Here is a 17,874-nt window from a genome sequence, read left to right on the forward strand (position 1 = left end):
AGGGGAAGCCCACCCCCTGGACTAGAAAATTCATAGTAGAAGGCTGGATATGCCAGCCATAACACGTAGGGTTTGAGGGATGCTGGGAGAACCTGGAGGCCAGGTCCACTTCGGTATATTAAGTATGCACCTCAGCCCCTTGGCCCAACAATGTGTGAAACCCAACAATCTCAAGAGAGCCTCGTGACCCTGTTTGACAATTACCCTCTTCTCCGGTCCTAAAGTAGGATGACTCTCCTCAGATCTTTAATTCATCCTAGGATTCCCATCTGCTTGAGCCTTGCTCCAGAGTTCAATCTCGATTCCTCCAGCAATCCTACAGGAAACCCTATCTAGGTCTGTGCTGGGTTATAGACGGATGACACTTAGTTCCTCCAGGGCTCCCCCACTTCTCACACTAGATTTGTTAATGTCAAAGCAGATTCAACTTCCAGCCACTTCCTCCCCCTCCCCCTTCTCCTTTCCCCCATGAGGGAATTTATACAGATCCAGGCTCCATGGGAGCTTCTTTAGCCAGGTTCTCTGATCTCCTCCATCCTGAGGGCAGTCATGGCCTATGGCCTTCCAGTCAGTGTGAGGCAGTTGTTGAAGCTGCAGTCTGGGGTTACAACTTCCTGGTCTGGGCTCCAGACTTGGTATATTTCTGATTGAGGTATATGTCACAAAAATCAACTCTCAGTCAAGAAAAAAATTCTGGGGCAGTCAACATTGTAGAGTTTAGATAGAGTGGTCGGAGCCAGAACCGTAGGATGGCTGCATTAAACTGAGCATGGACATGACAATGGCTTCTCTACACTGATAACAAAATTACTCAATAAAAGGAATAAGCTACCCAAGGTACAGGACACCTGAAATCCCACCCTCAGTGATGGGCTCCCTCCAGTGAGGCTGTACCTCCTAAAGGCTCCATAATGTTCCCAAGCAGCACTACCAACTGGGGACAAAGTGTTGACATACTCCAGCCTGTAAGGGGGGCATTCAAATCACCACATGCACATGTTCATTCTTTGTTATGGAAGGAACAGACAGGCTTTGGAAGTTGGGGATGGTGGAGAATAGCTAATTAGGAGTCTCACCACTGAAGGAAGAATAATTGTGTCTCTCTTAGCAGTTGTTAATTGCCTATAGCTCTTCACCTAGGGATTAGAGGGTTTGGATCTTTAGAATATGTTTTTTCCTAGGCTTGTGATGAACAAATGTAAGATATGTAAAAGTATTTTTATTAGCTACTAAACAGTTCCTAAATGTTATTATCCGAGTTTTATGAAATGCTATAAATGCAATTTTGGTGATGAATGATTAGAATTTTATAGCACATAATTGGAAATAAAAGGACACTCAAATCATGGAGATATGATCCCCCAAAGTAATCTATTTTAAAGAAAAACAAATTATTAAAAATATTTTATTGCAAGTAAAAATGTAACTGAAAACTATTGTATTTTGAAAGAACTTAAGATTTAGATAAGAGATCGAGAAGAATGCTAAGGACCAAGGTTGTTAAGATTAGGGTAATTTGGTGTAAAATAGCTGAGGCCAGCTATCAAAGAGTGCTATTTGCCAGGGCACCCGCCCTCCACCCCACCCCCACCCCTGCTAACCTCCCCATCCTAGGCTTTGTAAGTCTCTAATGACCAAAAGCAATTTTCACCCTTCTTCACCAGACCACTGTCTGGGACGCACTGAGCTCACTCTCATGGCTTCTGGGTAAATATTGCTGTGAGGGTTTACCTATTTAAACTGGCTTGAGAAATGACCATTTCTTAAGATCACACGTGCTTTCAGAGTAGGAGGCATGCACATAACAAAGAGAGGCAACCATATACTTCTATACTTTTCCAGGAAAGATTTTTCTAATAAATGTCATTTCCTTCAATATTATTATATAACACTGCAGACTGCCCTGTATCTTTTGAGTTCTGAAAAAATATAAACTGGATATTCACAAAAATCTTTATTAAAATATATATTTAAAATACTTATTCTGTTTTTATAAATTACATGAGATTATACCAAAGTATAATAAAAAATTAACAGATAACAATACAGTTTAAATAGGATTGTTGGAAAATTTAATACTCCAGAAAAGATATATCACCTAGACTTTAACAAAAATATCCTCTGTAGAAATGAGTTAGGCTTTATCACAGAACTACTGTTTGTTCCTAATGGAAGGGAGAAAGATGAGCTCTCATCCAGCCACTCCACCAGGAATACCACAGCCCGGTGTTGTCCATGGACAGCAGCAGCCTCTGCTGGAGAAGGCAGGACACAGTTCTGTCACACCGTCAGCTGGAGCCCGTGTGAACTGCAAAGGCTATGAAAGCTGAGGGATTCCTGTCATCTCTTGCCCAATGCTTCAGTAAAAACAATCATTTTCAAGGTCTTAAAGATGCACGTGCCTTATCAAGAATATCCTTTCTGATTTTGGGGTAAGTTGGATGTGCTTCAAGAACCTGGAGAAACAAAACCAAACTAACTTGGAACGAACTGTTGAGAATAAGGGAGCTATGACTCTGCGTCTAACTGGGCATTGTGGCCAAGAGTTCACTGAATTAACACTGTAACTGTCACACTCTTCAAAGGTGATAATCACCGCGTGAGTGGTGACTCATTGAGATTAACAGATAAGAGCCGAAGAATGTGGAACCACGTACGGAAACATCTCATACAGTTTCCTTAACAGATGGCTTAGAGGACAACTTATAATACTTCTGTAACTTAGCTTCTTGTCTTGTCTAATACCCTCTGGGAGAGTGATACTAACCGAGAGCATGCATCAGATTTATCTAGACTGATTTTGGAACATTCCGATTTCCAGTAATCCCTTAGCCAGGTGTTTACCACAATAATATTGGGACATAACTATCTTAAGTAAGAGCTGTGGAAACCGGTATGGCCCTCCTCGCATAGAGTACCACTGGGACACTGCAGACACAAAGAGCTACGGAAATTCTAAAGCTGGAAGGATGTTGAAGATATCATTTTAATTATAGGGTTTTAGTGGGATGAAATGCAAAATACTTTCTAAATTATGGAGCATTCTTAGCTATAATTTATAAATTAAAAATTCTTCAATAAGTAGATTTAGATGTAATCACAAAAAGTTCCACTTAATACAATGACCTGGGAAATCAATATTTCTTCAAATGCGTCCCTGGTGCCTGCAGAGGCCAGAGAATGATAGTGGAGGCCCTGGAGCTGGAGTTACAGATGGTTCAGAGTTGTGCACTGGTGTTGGCAACTAAACCTGAATCCTCTGCAAGAGCAGCGGGGGCTCCTGACTGTGGAGCCATCTCTCCAGGCCTTCAAATACCTTCCAAACTGGGTTTTGCTTAATAAGTTTTCCCTACTAGCCTATGTCTTTAAACTGACAAATATTTTACTATCTGAACCCCAAATATAAACATATCCTTGCTTTAAATAAACATATTTTTAAATTTTATCAGAACATTAATAATTTCTCAACAATTTATTTATGTAGCTAAACGACCACATCTTGTACTTCTTTCTATTCAATGACATTTGAGAGTAAAAGGAATTGTGCATCTGTACTTTTGGTTATGAGCATTAGCCTTTTAATGCTGAGCCATCTTTCCAGCCTCCCTCTGTACTATTGTAAGGAATTGTAACTTAAGCATTTACCTGGTGACATACGTCAATTGCATCCACATATCGTTTTGCTTTTAAGTAATTAAATGCCAATTTATATCCTGTTAAGACAAAAAAACAATCTGATACAGTGGTGTTTTTTTTTCCTTCCTCTTTTGTTGAGAAGTCCTAAGGGAGACTGTTGGTTAAAGTAATACAGAGAAAAGAGACATGGCCAGAGAATGCAAAGTGAAATGAACATGAGCGAACAGAAGGAACAGAGATGGAAAAAAGGACCCCAGTGAGTAGCTGCTGGATGGGAGCTTTGCTGCTACCCAAGTGTGAAAAGGTCAAGTCTCATCACCAGACAAGTGGAAGTGAATCTAGATGCTTAGTGATGGCCCATGTAACCGGAGTGTAGGTGACAGGGGCTCCTCTCCTCATAGGCTCTTGGTTCCTAGTGGTCTCCTATTTTAAAATGTGTTTTTCACTTGAAATGTGTTCTTATGTATATTTATACGAGGAATATTACTATAAATATTATATGTGAATTATATTTATATTGCTAGCATAGCTATTTGGGGGGGCATTTGCAGTGACAGCACCCGATTCGGAATTCTGTGGAAACAGTGCGTGGATTTTGAGGGTCTCTTGACAAATGAAAGTATAATGTTAATTTGGCCAGCCAGACTGCAGTAGTGGATATGGTGACAATCTTCAGGGGCAAGCTAAATAATTGAAAATGTCAGAGGAACACCTAGGAAAGGAACTCTGGGAGAGCTGCCAAGATCACTCATAAACTATAATAATATAAGGGAAAAGCTGGTGAGTTGGAGTCTCTGTGTTTTCTGCAGCTTTCTCAGGAACAGAGCATATAAATAACTTTGAAACATAGTACTCCGAAGGAATAAATTATCAAAATTATTTTTATTTTCTGGGTACTTAATACATTTCCATTTTATAAGGTGACTCTATCTTATATGACGTATAATATGAATATATAAGTGAACATTCATCAAAAATCATTAGTTCCTGTACTTTGCCCGATCTAGCAATTTAACAGATCCTAAAGAAACACAAGTGAGGGGCCAGCTGGCCAGATGGCACTGAGGGTGAGGAGGACTGTGACGGTAGCCAAACACTGCGACCACTGTGATGCAGCCGGTAAAGACTGCTGCCATCTTAGGTTAAGTTAGCAGCTTGAAGTCACCTAATCTAATAAAAACACCAACACCTTTATCCTCACGGTGAGCCAAGCCATGCTTACAAACATACTCACATGCAGTAAGACAGTTCAGAAAGAATAGAGCAAGCAAAGTCATTGCTCATGCTTTGTGGCCACAGAAACTCTGAATCTCTACCTCAACTGTAAAAAAATCTCACCCTTGGTTAAAGGGAGAGTTGCTGAACCATGGTTAGTGGTGTCAAGCAGGGAAAGATGACAGCTCTCTGAGGGAGCAGCACGGGAAGTACTTGAGAGTCACCTCAGGAGGAAGTTGCCACTGAAGGGCCATCCTCTGTGAGAGGGAAGGGAGTCTAGATTGCATCACAGAACCGATCTAGATGCCTTCAATGACTCAGACTCAGCTCAGTGGGAGGAGCCCCATCGGGAGGAGGCTGAGGTTAGTCACTGAGCTCACTACAGATGCCACTCAACTGCTCACACACTGGAGACTAATATTCCCCAAACAAGAGTCTACACACAACTCATCATGTTTCTAGAGGCTCAGGAGAAAGGTAACACCCCCAAAACTGTACTTGAGCGTTAAACAGAAGGGTGAAGGAAGGAGAAAAAAGGTAGAACGAACATAGTAATTGGGTAATAACTCACTATGGGGATAAAGCATTGACAATAGAGGTTGGGTTGTAGTATGTATTGTCCTAAAAGTGCATCTCAGAGAAACTTACAAATGATATACTATTTCTTGTGAAGACAATGGGCCCAGTTTCCTGAACTCACCCACTGCAGGATTTGTCTGGTTGCTATGTTTCCATGCCATCTCATAGTTGAAGGCCGCATCTGTATATGCTTGCTCTTTCTCCATAATGTACCCCATATATTCATAAGCTTTGCAGCAAGACTGAGAGGAAAATGGAAGATATAAACAGATTAAGCTCCATACCAATAAAATTTTATGGGATGGGTATAACATGCATAGCAGTCATATTAACTCATCTCAATGGTATATAAAGGAACAGCTTTCCAACTTGAGTGTATCACCAAAGTATGGAAAGGACACAGTGAATTATTTTGATGCCAAGAGCCAGCCCAAACCTCTCAGAAGGAGCATTCCTTTTATAGTGCCAGGAATACATACAATAGTATGGGTATTTTACGCAGAGACAGGTACCCAGTTTATTGTGACTAATTTAAACACATATTTAGACTTAGGAGTATAAGGAACTCATAACTTTCTTTCAAAAATTAACTATTGATTCAGCTCCTGTCTCACATTTACACTTCCATACTACCAAGAAAGATAACCCAGATACTGCATAATTTTAACCATATATATGCTAGAATGCTATTCTAAAAGATAAAGACTTCCTTGAGTATAACCCAAACTCATGGCTCATAGAATATACCAACTTCTTATTCACCCATATATTCAGAAACTGTCATATTTAAAATGGTTGAAATATAATTTATTTTTAAAGAAAATTTTACACTGAGAATCCAATCCATGTCACAGATTGTGGATGGTTTGAAGTAGTTCGAGTCTGTTTTGATCTGGAGAATTTCTCTTCTGTCTCTATTATCACGATTGAAAAAGTATAAAGAATCATTACAACAGTATTTCTCTCTACACAGATTTCGTTGGCTGCATTTTTGTGGGTTTTCTATAATACAGACCAATATTATTGATGTTTCCTGCTTTTTGCACTGGTTCTCAACCTTCCTAATGCTGTGACCCTTTAATACAGTTCCTCATGTTGCGATGACCCCGGACCATAAAATTATTTTTGTTACTATTTTCTGACTGTAATTTTGTTATTGCTCTGAATCGTGATACAAATACCTGATATTCAGCATGGACTTAGACGACCCCTGTGAAAGGGGCATGACCCACAGGTTGAAACCACTGTTTTAGGGGCTCAGTCTGAATATTTCCTCTATATACCAACAGTATTTATTGTAACATTTTTCCTTATTCTAAGAAATTTCATCAGTAAGTATTTTCACTAAAACCACTTTCCATTAAGACACAGATAAAAATGTGACTCTGGGAAAGTCCCCACCCCCATATCCCTTAGCTCAGCACAGTAGAGTCTTAATGTTTTGATACTACTTTTTTCATTTCACTTGATTGAAAGTACACTGTTGTATTCACCATGATTATTGTGTTTTCTTCTCATCAAGCTCTGTCTCTGTCACACATTGTGTTCTTCTATCACACAGCACAGCATGTTTGATTCTCTGCCTTTTGTTATATTCTGCCCATTCATAAACTCATCAATATTGAAACACAGTAATAGTTATCATTGATTATTATTTTGAAAAATCTATACATTGAGATGTCTTATCAAATAATTGGCTACTTACAAGTATAGTTGATACAGAAGACCCAGGAAAAATGTTGAATTCTTCCCCATTGTCTGACAGAAACAGTCAGTTTATTAGCATACTGCAGTTGACTAGTTCTATTTTCTTTCTTGTGTTTTTATGTAGTCATGTGTTTAACATATTGGATGTGTTTTAATCTATTGCAGTTCTCATTCCTTTTGGTACTTGGTGTCCCAACTCTGGCTGTTGGACTGTCTTCCACGCAGCTCCAGAGTGCCTGGCATGACTCTTACTGTATTTGATAGCTTTTTTGCCATCTGGTATGGCAAGATGCTCTAGTGTCGTTTTATGCTTTCTTGGTCCAAATATCAGTGATTTTCCTCCTAAAATTATATAATTCCAGGTTCCTAAACTTTGATTCCTGAGCCTTATTCTTTCAAATAGAACGCCAAAGCAACAGGGCTGAATGAAGGCTCTGAAGGAGCAACCAAGTTTAATGTCACAAGGTGTTGCTTTGTAGTCAGTGTTAATGACAGCTGGGATTCTATCTGTGTCAAGGCCTTGACTCCTATTGAAGGTTGATTAATCTCAGACTAGGCATATAGTGTTCAACGACACAGTAGTTTAGATTTTAAAGCTTATCAATAGGTATTTTGTATTCAAGGCCAATTTAGGTTAAAATTGATGAAACTGGTCATTTAAAGCTGTCTACCAATTGATAATGGACATACAATCTAGGCTTTTAATTCCTAAGATTATCTTAATACTACTAGGTAATCATAATTGCTCCTTAAGAAGTAAATGATCCATGTTATAGTATAATTTGCTTAAAGAGAATAAAAAACGGATTTACTGTGATTAGTATTTTTAGCTAATTGATATGAATCTGTGAATACAAATAGACTCAACTTTCTAAGTCAAATGTAATTATTTCTCAGCAAACACTAACTTACACCTATATTTAAAAAAATTCATAATACATTATCTTCATTACGTGTCTAAACAACATAAGTAAATAGGGTTTACACTGTACACACTTGAAGATTTTCTATTTTTACCTAAAGATAAGCACTTTCATTACATTGAATTAGAAGCCCCCATATATATTATGTGTACTGGTCTAATAATGTGGAAATGGCATGCAGCTGCAGTAAGTTCATCAAGAACACTTCTTAAAGGGAGGGACAGACGACCACAATTAATACTCTGCAATTTTCATTAGTTCTAGGATGAGATGGGTAATCATGGAGAATGCTTGACATTCTGAAAGCACTTCCTGTAAGCAGGGCATCGCCATCTGAAACTTGAAGTTGCATAAATCTATCTTCCCACTTCCTTCAAGGGAACACAGCTTCTTCTTTTTATCATTAGTATTCATTTCCTGATTATAATTTTAAGCATTTAAAATTCAAGACCCAAAGAGAACCATTAGATGCGGACCCACTGCTCTCCTATGGGAAGCTTACGCCACACAGTTAACTACAGTTTCCCAGGCACCTACCCGGTTATGGCACAGACACCGTTTTAGTAATTCTTCTGCCATGTCATATTTTGCTGACTGAATATAAATATCAGCAAGCAGCAGCCAGCTCTTCTCCAGATCCTCGGCTTCAATAGGATTCCAAGTCATTTTTGCAATCCGCTTCAGCTGGTTCCTGGCTTTTGGAGTCTGTTTCAAGATCATATAAGCCGTTGCCATTCCCAGGAGAGCTGGGATATGATCCTTCTGTGAGAAAATGAAACGTTAGACCACAAGCTGCATCGCAGGGAAGCAGCAAATGCTCACCTGTGCCTTCTCTCTGACTCGGTGCTGGGTAAATGTGACTATTACTGTTTAACAGCAAGTTATCTTAAGCCAAGATAAGGAAATCAGTAAACACGTGGCCAAAACAAATTCACAAACTATGCAGATACTAAAGCATAGGCCCAACCATCAGACAGACTTCATCTGTTATGGGACTGACTGGCTGGTGTGGTTTTGTACATAACAGATATCTGACTTCACTGTAATGCTTTCTGAGCTGTTTCTCTTTTAGACTACAGTTTTGCTTCTGTGGTTCTTTTCACCTGTTAAATGTGAGTAACACATTCACTTCCTAATTCACCTTACTGCTATCTTCCCCCACTTTCACTAAAAACAAACAAACAAGCAAATGAAAGAAACAAAACCTCTTTTCCCAGTGTAGTTTGGCCAATGAAATGTCATAAATAGGGTATGTCTTAACTCACTTGCATAGTCCATGCAATAGACTCATGGTTTGAAGACTTTGAGATGCAGTCTTCAGTCTCCTGATAGGGTCTATATAGTACAATATACCTTTAGACAGAGTAAAAGCCCCCAAAAGTCTGTCGTCTGTAAAGCTAAGAGGCTAGTCAGAACTGGCATACAATGGAGGCCATGAGAACCTACCAGAGAACAGACCTAAGCAACAGTGTGCTAGTCCCTGACTAAGCTTGGCAGAGGGATTAGGACAGTTTCCGGAGGAAGATTTCTAAGTCTTGAATCAAAAGTATGGTAAGAAATTGCAATGTTGTGGCTATAACACTGGTTGTCTTTATGGCTACAGATTTGAGCAAATAATGGCAAATATCCAGAAAGGAGTATGAAACAGTCATCTGTTTAGGCTCAAGCCTGAGCTCAGTTGGAAGTTGGAAGACGGGAAAGCACTGGAGGCTAATGCAATAAGAGGGAGATAGTACTTTCTTGTCTCTAATTTTCTTTGCTTTTTTTTCTCCTTTTCTTTTCTTCTTTCCTTCCCTTTCTCTCTTTTCCTCTCTGCCTATTCTCCCTCTTCTCCTTCTTCTTATTTCTTTGTTTCTTTGTTTCTTTGTTTCTTTCTTTCTTCCCTCTCCCCTCCTCCCCCTCCTCCCCCTCTTCCCCCTCCTCCCCCTCCTCCTCCTCCTCCTCCTCCTCCTCCTCCTCTTCTTTTTTTTGAGACAAGGTCTCTACATAGTCCTGGCTGTCCTGGAACTCACTATGCAGACCAGGCTGGCCTTGAGCTCAGACATCCACCTGCCTTTGTCTCCCTAATGCTGGGATTAAAAGTGTGTTTCAACCTGGACTCTCATTTTATTTTCAAAATATAGTTTGTTCACCCAAATAAGGAGGAATAGCAAGGGAGTTTCATTTGATTACCAAATCCAATCAAGTTGTAGTCATTTCTGAAGAGATAACTGGGCTGTGATAAATTATGAAACCTTAACCTACTCACAGGGCACCCACTGTGATATGGGATGGCATATCATGGTGGCCTTTCATGTATCTGCCAACTGGTCCTAAAAGGATCTCAGAAGGGATGAGTCCTGCATATTCACATGAACAAAGATGTCCATATGGGGGAGTTAAAATAAGTCTTTGATTTTACAGCCTGCAGTCTGAACCAGCTCTTCATAGGTTGGATACTGCTAAGTGAACATTTTCATGTGTGCGCACACATGTGTTTGTGTCTGTCTGTCTCTGTGTAGGTCTGTCTATCTGTCTGTGTGAATGGAATTCAAAGGCTAATGCCAGGTTTCTTTCTCAGTCAGTTTCCAAATCTTATTTTCTGAGTCAGGGTCACTAACAGATCATGGAGTGCAATAATTTGGCTAAGACTGGCTGGTCAATAACTCCAGGGATCTGCCTGCTTTAGCCTCCCAAGAGCATCTCTGCTTCTGACTTTTTACGTTGAGTACTGGAGAATCTGAGCTCATGCTTGTTTTTCAAGCACTTTACCAACAGAGCTATCTCCCTAATCTCCAGAGGTGAAAATGTTCTGAATCCGAGAACAGAGTCTGAATCTCAGCACTAGACCATCAATCAGGCCGTCATGAGCTTCAAGGTGGACTTTGCACATTTTTGCAACAGCCTATGATGCGCAGTTCTTTTACTCTCAGTCACCAGAGAGGACATGTCTCAGGTGTGGCCAATAAAGGGCCCTTCTAATCTCTGTGCATGGTTCAAGTGGTGCCAGAAGATTAAGTGGGATAGAAGCACAGGCCTAGTGCAGCATGCACAGTCTCCTCCATGACCTGCTGCAGAGTCCCGGGTGACACAGTGTTTTCTAGTAGACATCTTTCTCTGCCTTTATGGATTTGTATTTTTCCCTTTCACCCTCTGAGACACTTTGCCCACTTCTGTTTGTAAAAAATGCAAATTTCCTTAGATCTTGAGTCACACCTGTACCTAGAATCCTAGCTTCTTTTCAAGAATCTCCCAGTCTCCTCAGAGTCTCCTTCACTCAGGGGAATGTGACTGGGAGGCATGGGGGAAGCAGTGCATGGTAGGTCTACTAGGCCTGTGCTGCCCTGTTTCACCTGGCTCCACTCACATGCAGGGGTTATCAGGGCACTTCACTGGCCACGCTGAGTCTGAGTCTATGGTTTAGAGCATTGCCTATAGTACTTTCCTTTGCAAGTCCAGGGGAGAATATAAAGCATTTTCTTTGATTTAGTAACTATTTTATTCAGTACACTTACTACATTTTTCTTAAAATTATGAGAAATGTGAAGAGAAGGATGCATTATTTACTGATTCCCTCTATACCGAATAGATGCTGGCTGCTTAATGAATATTCATCGTATTAAATATATTCAGTCTAAGAGTTAAGTGGAAAAAGAAGCAACACGAACACAGCGTTCCTGAACTGTAGCTCACCCATCGTCATCACTAGGCTGACATGGTTAGTGAACAGGTTGAGGGTGTTACCTGAGCAGCACAGAGAAGCATCTCCACGGAAAACCTTGCTAAGCTTTCTAGGAATGAGCTGCAATACTCTTAACTGGATCTAGCTTTTATTTCTTTTAAACATTACAGTAGGAATAATGGATTTTCTGGCTATAATTCCTAACTATATGATACAATACCACCTCACAGCAGTTGGTGGCTGTGACACCTAACTGCAAATTGTACTTTTAAAATTTTTTTAAGATTTACACGAACACCCCATTTCCCTTCTTTCAGCAGCTGACATCAATCTGTTACAGAATGCCAATTCAGGGGACTCCCATTTTCATTTTTCTTTTTAAAAAGCACACCCCGGAAACAATATGTATATTGGGAGACTAAAGCAGGCATATATATATATGCACACAGAATCAAAGAGGCTTAGTAACAAGGAGGGCCTAAGGGAGACACTGAGAAGTGGAAACGGTTGGTGGAGAGAGGGGACTGGGTAGGGGAGGGTTGGGCATGAGAACAGGAGGTATCAGAGTGGGGGAGGACTGAAGGAGAGAGTACTGAGTGAAAAAAATGGAATAGGTGGGGGCATCTAGAAATCTAGCACAATGGAAACTTCCAGGAATCTGTGAGGGTGACCCTAGCTAAAGCAATGGGGGATTATGGAGCCTGAAATAGCTACCTCCTATAACCAGGCAGGACTTCCAATGGAGCGTCTGGAACACCAACAGAGCCATAAAATCCTAGACCCCAAATTTGTCCTGACTACAAGATGTGCAAGAATAAAAGATGGAGCAGAGGCTGAGGGAAGGTCTAACCAATGACTGGCCCAATTTGAGACCCATGCCATGGGAAGGAGCCCATGCCTGACACTGTGAATGAGACTCTGCTCTACCTGCAGACAGGAGCCTAACTGTCTTTAGAGAGACTTCACCCAGCAGCTGATGGAAACTGATGCAGAGACCCTCAGCCAAACTTTAAGTGGAGCTTGGGGAATCCTGTAGAGGAGCGGGAGGAAGGATCCTCAGAGAGTCAGAGGAGTCAAGGACACCAAATAAAAACCTTCAGAATCAACTAACCTGGGCCCACAGGGGCTCCCAGAGACTGAACCACCAACCAGAGAGCATGCATGGGACAGATATAGGCCCTCTACATGTATGTAATAGTTGTGAAGCTGGGTCTTCATGGGGGGCTCCTAACAGCAAGAGCAGGGGCTGACTCTGAAGTTGGACTGCTCATCTTTAGAATGGGGACAATAAACTTAACATCCTCCTAAGAGTAATGTTCTGAAATTCTTATAAAATCTGTAGCAACATTTCTAACCTACAATACACAAATTTACTAAAGAACCCTGTGATTTGCTTCATTGAATGTCTTATGTTACCAAAGGATAATTCTTTCCCTTTATTGAGTGAATCGTTTAACATCACATTACAGGAGTTCTTTACTATTTTAATATTTTGTAATTTATTTTTCATGAGAAAATCTATACAAATCAGTTCTTCATTTAACAGAGTTTTGATAAATGTCTTTTCCTGAGTTTTGAGCCAGACATGCCCTTAACAATATCACATTCTTTCTCTGAGAAGGGAACTGTAGCAATCCTGCAGGGCATATCTCCCTTTGTCCCCATTCCATCTTACAGGGTATGAGGCAATGCTTTAAGAACACCCTCTTAGTGTTTGCAGAAGGGCTTTCTCTGCCTTGTCTTGAGGCTAGCTTGCTGTTTTGTCCCATAGTGGGCTGAAGTTACACTGAGCTGAAGCTGCCATTTAAGGCAGCGCTACACAAATTCCTGACATTTACTCTTCCTTAGGGTCCTGAAGAGTGGGAAATGGTAGCATGGCTAGAGGGCCTGGTAGCCTATCTACCACCGTTACCTCCAAGCCAAACAAATAGAAACACTTTTACTATCCTTTGAGAGGTGCATAATTGTGAGTTTTCAGTGACCTGAGCATGGCTCAGTAAGTAGAAGGGCAGTCAGATCAGTGATGGCACTTAGAAGTAGGTATTACTAACTGAGACTACCTCTTTTTAGTAGTACTGTGTACAGGAAGGCCTAACTGAACACTCAGGGAGGGACTAGATTTGAGTAGAGCAGAAAAGGAAAAAGAAATAACCACAATAAAAAATGACAGGAGGTTATTTCAGTGTTGCTAAAGAGGAATGATCGTTTGCAGGTCTGAATTACACACTGCCAGTCCTGATCCCATGTAGTTCTTGGGCTGAAGAAATGCTGAGCACACTTGGGTGAGAAGGAGAGCCATGCAGGCAGCCAGGCCTTCCTTCAGTGAGTCAGCCTCCTCCACACCTCCAGTATGAAAACCCTCCAGAACACAAAGCTCTTCTCTTCAGAATTATCTTGTGCTCTTCAGAATTTCTTTTCTGTAGACTAATTCCATGTTCTCTCAGAGAGTAACACACAATAACACACCAAAATGGATGGCCCACCATATAAGGTTATACTAAAGTATATATCTACTTTTTTACTAAGTGAGCTATTAGGTCATGTTCAGAAACCAATCAGTTACTCAAAACAGCACTTGGTCTTACGAGGATGAAGCAGACAAAGCTGAAAAGGAAAACCACTGACCTCAGAGGCTGCTATCTCGGTGAAGGTGTTCAGTGCCTGTTCCACGCTGGACTTCTGCTTGGTGGCCATCAAGCAGCAGTTTTCCATGATGCGGAGTTGTAGGCAGCCCTGCACGGTCTGAGGCTTCAGTTCCTTAAGGAGCTTTTCTGCTGTCCTCACTGCTAACTGCACAGACTCCTGCTTCTCAGGGGAAGTGCTGCGGACAGGAAGGATAAATCGCATGTGTCTGTTCCTCAAGGCACCAGCTCCTTTTTATCCTCCGTTAAAGACTTCCTGGTGAAGATCATTGTTCTTACTCCTCTAATACCAAGGGTGTGGTATAAGTGAATTTTAGCCACAATCAGTATGTCCTCAGTAAGACACCATTAAATCCCAAGTCACTTTAAACTGAAAAATAGACAATATCGCTACATGGTGAACATGTTAATGTTAGCTAATATCTAACCAGAATAAAAACAGACTGTTCATAGCCTAGTATAGGTGATATCCGGGGTTCAGTCCCTAGCTCCACAAAAAAGAAGAAAAATTCTAAGGACAATCATGATACTGTCCAATAGTGTTCTATAAGAGTTGAGAAGAGAGAAGAAAAGGGCCAGATGCTGCATGATCTCCTGTCCATGTTTCTTCTGCATATGCTGAATGTACCTTCTACTTTGGTAAGACTGAGAGTCAGAAGGTAGAATACTTTCTTAAAGATCACAAATAGAAAACTTCCATTTGAGTCTAAGTTTATCAAACATACAAAACCTCTTTTCTTTATCGTGTTACACCAGACACTTAGAAAGGAAACTACATGTGCTATAAGGTAGCAAATTTCAGGCATAGTAACAATTCAAATATTTGATAGCAAATTACAGACACACACAAACACACTCATACATGCACACACACACAGATGCACACTCAGTTACTCATGCACAATAAAACCATTCACCCTTCCTTATGCTTGAAACTTTTTCTTAAACAATTATTTCTTTTAATGTATATGAGGTGTGTGTGTGCATGTGTGTGTGTATTAATATAGTCCAGAGGTGATAGATGCCCCATGGAGCTAGAGTTATAGACAGTTGTGTGCCAACCAACTTAGGTGCTAATCTCAGGTCCTCTCCTCTTAAGCACTGGGTCATCTGCCACAGGCCCTAGTGATCTTAATCTTACTGAAAACACCTTTTGCTCTTGCCGTATTCTCTGCTGAAAGGTAGCTGGTGCTTGTTAGACACCATTTGTCTGTATGCTTTGGCTTCCATGATTGTACAATTTGATTTTCATTTTTGACCTTGAGACCTCTAGCTTTAGTATGCCCAAATTCTAGTCTGTTTCCTGTGGTTACACATAACAACTTGCAAAGAGGCCCTTCACACAGATCCAACTCTTTCAGGTGTCTCCCAAATCTCTACGCATACTAGCGACTCCTCCTCAGAGTTCTAGTTTGTATTTTCAACTGTTTAGTTGAGGCGTTCACAGGTATACAATAGCATACTATCTTAACCTTCCTAAAACACACAGGTCATTCATTTCTCTACTTAAGTTTCACTGGTCTCTGTAATCCAATCTTGAGGTTTGTCCTTCCTTGTTCTAATGTCCCTCCACTCCTTGCGTCATCCGCTGAAGCTATGCACCACATGCCTGTGCCCTCTGTGCAGTGTTTTGTGCAGCACTGAACATGAGCTGCCTTTTCAGATCACTATTTGTAGTGTGGTAACTGAATGGCCTCAGATAGTCTTACATGCCACTGCCTGTTACCCACTCTTTGCATCTTGATGTGTCCTCACTTCTGGGAGAGGAACAGACACAGCTTGAGGGGATGCCACCATTTTCCTACTGTAACCCACAGTGAACACCGCAATACTGCGGGGCCTGCTAGCACTCTGTCTATGCCTTGTTCTATCTGGTCATTGCCGCAGATAAGGGACTCCGAGCTTACTTCACAATGCTGTTGCAGAAAATCAGTGAGAGTATATAGAAAGAATAGAGCATGGGGCTGGCATGAAGCTACTATGTTCTAGGTTGGTACTCTTATCCTTTTCTTCATTTTGGTTTTGCTGTGCGTGGTTGTTTGTGCATGTGTGTATGTGTACAGCTTGCATGTGTGATTTTGCAGTGTGTGTGGTTGTGCATGTGCTCATGTGGAAGCCCAAGGCTGACATAAGGAACGTTGTTCAATCACTCTACTACATTTATTAAGGTAGGGTCTCTCATCCCCGAATTTGCCTATACAGCTGTCTACCAAGATGCCTTGCTCTGCAGATCTCATCTTTGGCCACTGAATGACAGAGCAGCCACCAAGCCCACAGACCATTTATGTAGGCTCAGAGACTTGAACTCAAGTACTCATACTTGTGGGACAAGCACTCAATCTGAGGCATTGCTACTATTATGTGGATAGTTTGTATTATGGTTTTCAGATTCTATGTAATTTATTTTACTTTTGACAGAGTAATTAGGGGAATGTCTTTGTAATCCATTTATTATGATTGAGGAAATGGAAAACATTTCATGTCTAATTGTTTTAGTTATTTTTCACTGTTGTGATAAAACACCAAGGCCAACACAACTTAAAAAAATGAATTGTTTAATTTGGCTTATGTTTTTCAGAGTGTTAAAGTCTGCAATGACACAGTTAAGGAAAGCTGAGACCTCACTCACATCTTGTTTCACAACCACAGGGCAGAGAGACCTCTGGGACTCTCTCAAGCCTTTTGAAACTTCAAAGCTCGCCCTGAGTGACATACATCCTCCAGCAAGGTCATACCTCATAATCCTTCCCAAACAGTTCTACCAACTGGGGAGCAAAGATTCAAATCTATGAGTCCATGGAAGCTACTAGTATTCAAACAAGCACACTGAGATGAAGAATCATAGTCTCTCTCTCTCTATATATATATAGCATAAATACATATTCATACACATATTCAATCCATCTTTTCCTCAGTATTATGCTAGAAAGTGACTTTCTTGTGCTTTCCTGCTTATTTTTCCTGATGTATGTTTTAAAAACGGTTCCAAAAGGACTGTGTAAAGTGCTACTCACCCTAGGTCTCCATTCAGGTTTTCAAACACTTCACCTCCAATAGTTTCATTGTCTGGATTCAAGCAGATTTCTATCATATTATAAAGTGCATTTTGACCCCAGTCACTATCTTTCCGAGCTTTGTTAAAATGTCGAAGGGCATCATTTGGTTCTCCAGTATACCTTATTGATTGAAAAAAATTTCAATCACTAATTACAAAGCAATTAAAACACTTCAAAGTGCAGTTTTTAAATATGATAAGCCTTTTTTACTTTCTGCATAACAAGGGGAGAAAATCATTATAATGTAGGATTTATTTGCCAATAGATTTACCAAAAATGTAATCCTTTACAGTACTGAAATCCTGGCTCCAATTTTGTTCTGGAGTTGTGTTTCTCAGCCATCGAGAAAAATCTCGGAACATCGTCAAGTTTCCCACATCTTCTCAGGAGATCAATCAAACGAGACAAAGTCATAAAATTATCTAGAAATAAGCAATAATTCAGGTATAGATCAC

General features: G+C 40.5%; 1 protein-coding gene across 3 annotated transcripts in view; it reads right to left on the minus strand.

Moving 5' to 3' along the window:
- Positions 1 to 1,939: 1,939 nt before the first annotated feature.
- The window catches only part of Ttc21b (tetratricopeptide repeat domain 21B), a 74,781-nt gene continuing 58,846 nt past the window's right edge, over positions 1,940 to 17,874 (minus strand). For 2 of the 3 annotated variants that reach the window (XM_031370482.1, XM_031370483.1), the window contains 7 exons: positions 17,691 to 17,841; positions 17,378 to 17,539; positions 14,347 to 14,542; positions 8,598 to 8,822; positions 5,552 to 5,672; positions 3,646 to 3,713; positions 1,940 to 2,456 (listed from right to left, as the gene is read on the minus strand). In XM_031370482.1, coding sequence (XP_031226342.1) covers positions 2,379 to 2,456; positions 3,646 to 3,713; positions 5,552 to 5,672; positions 8,598 to 8,822; positions 14,347 to 14,542; positions 17,378 to 17,539; positions 17,691 to 17,841 — 1,001 coding nt within the window. In that variant the 3' untranslated portion in view covers positions 1,940 to 2,378. Of the gene's footprint in view, positions 2,457 to 3,645; positions 3,714 to 5,551; positions 5,673 to 8,597; positions 8,823 to 14,346; positions 14,543 to 14,582; positions 14,734 to 17,377; positions 17,540 to 17,690; positions 17,842 to 17,874 lie in introns of those variants that run through there. The other variant, XM_031370484.1, reaches the window with a different exon arrangement.

The sequence above is a fragment of the Mastomys coucha genome, unplaced genomic scaffold (genome assembly GCF_008632895.1).
Source record: "Mastomys coucha isolate ucsf_1 unplaced genomic scaffold, UCSF_Mcou_1 pScaffold15, whole genome shotgun sequence".
In the NCBI taxonomy this organism is placed as follows: domain Eukaryota; kingdom Metazoa; phylum Chordata; class Mammalia; order Rodentia; family Muridae; genus Mastomys; species Mastomys coucha.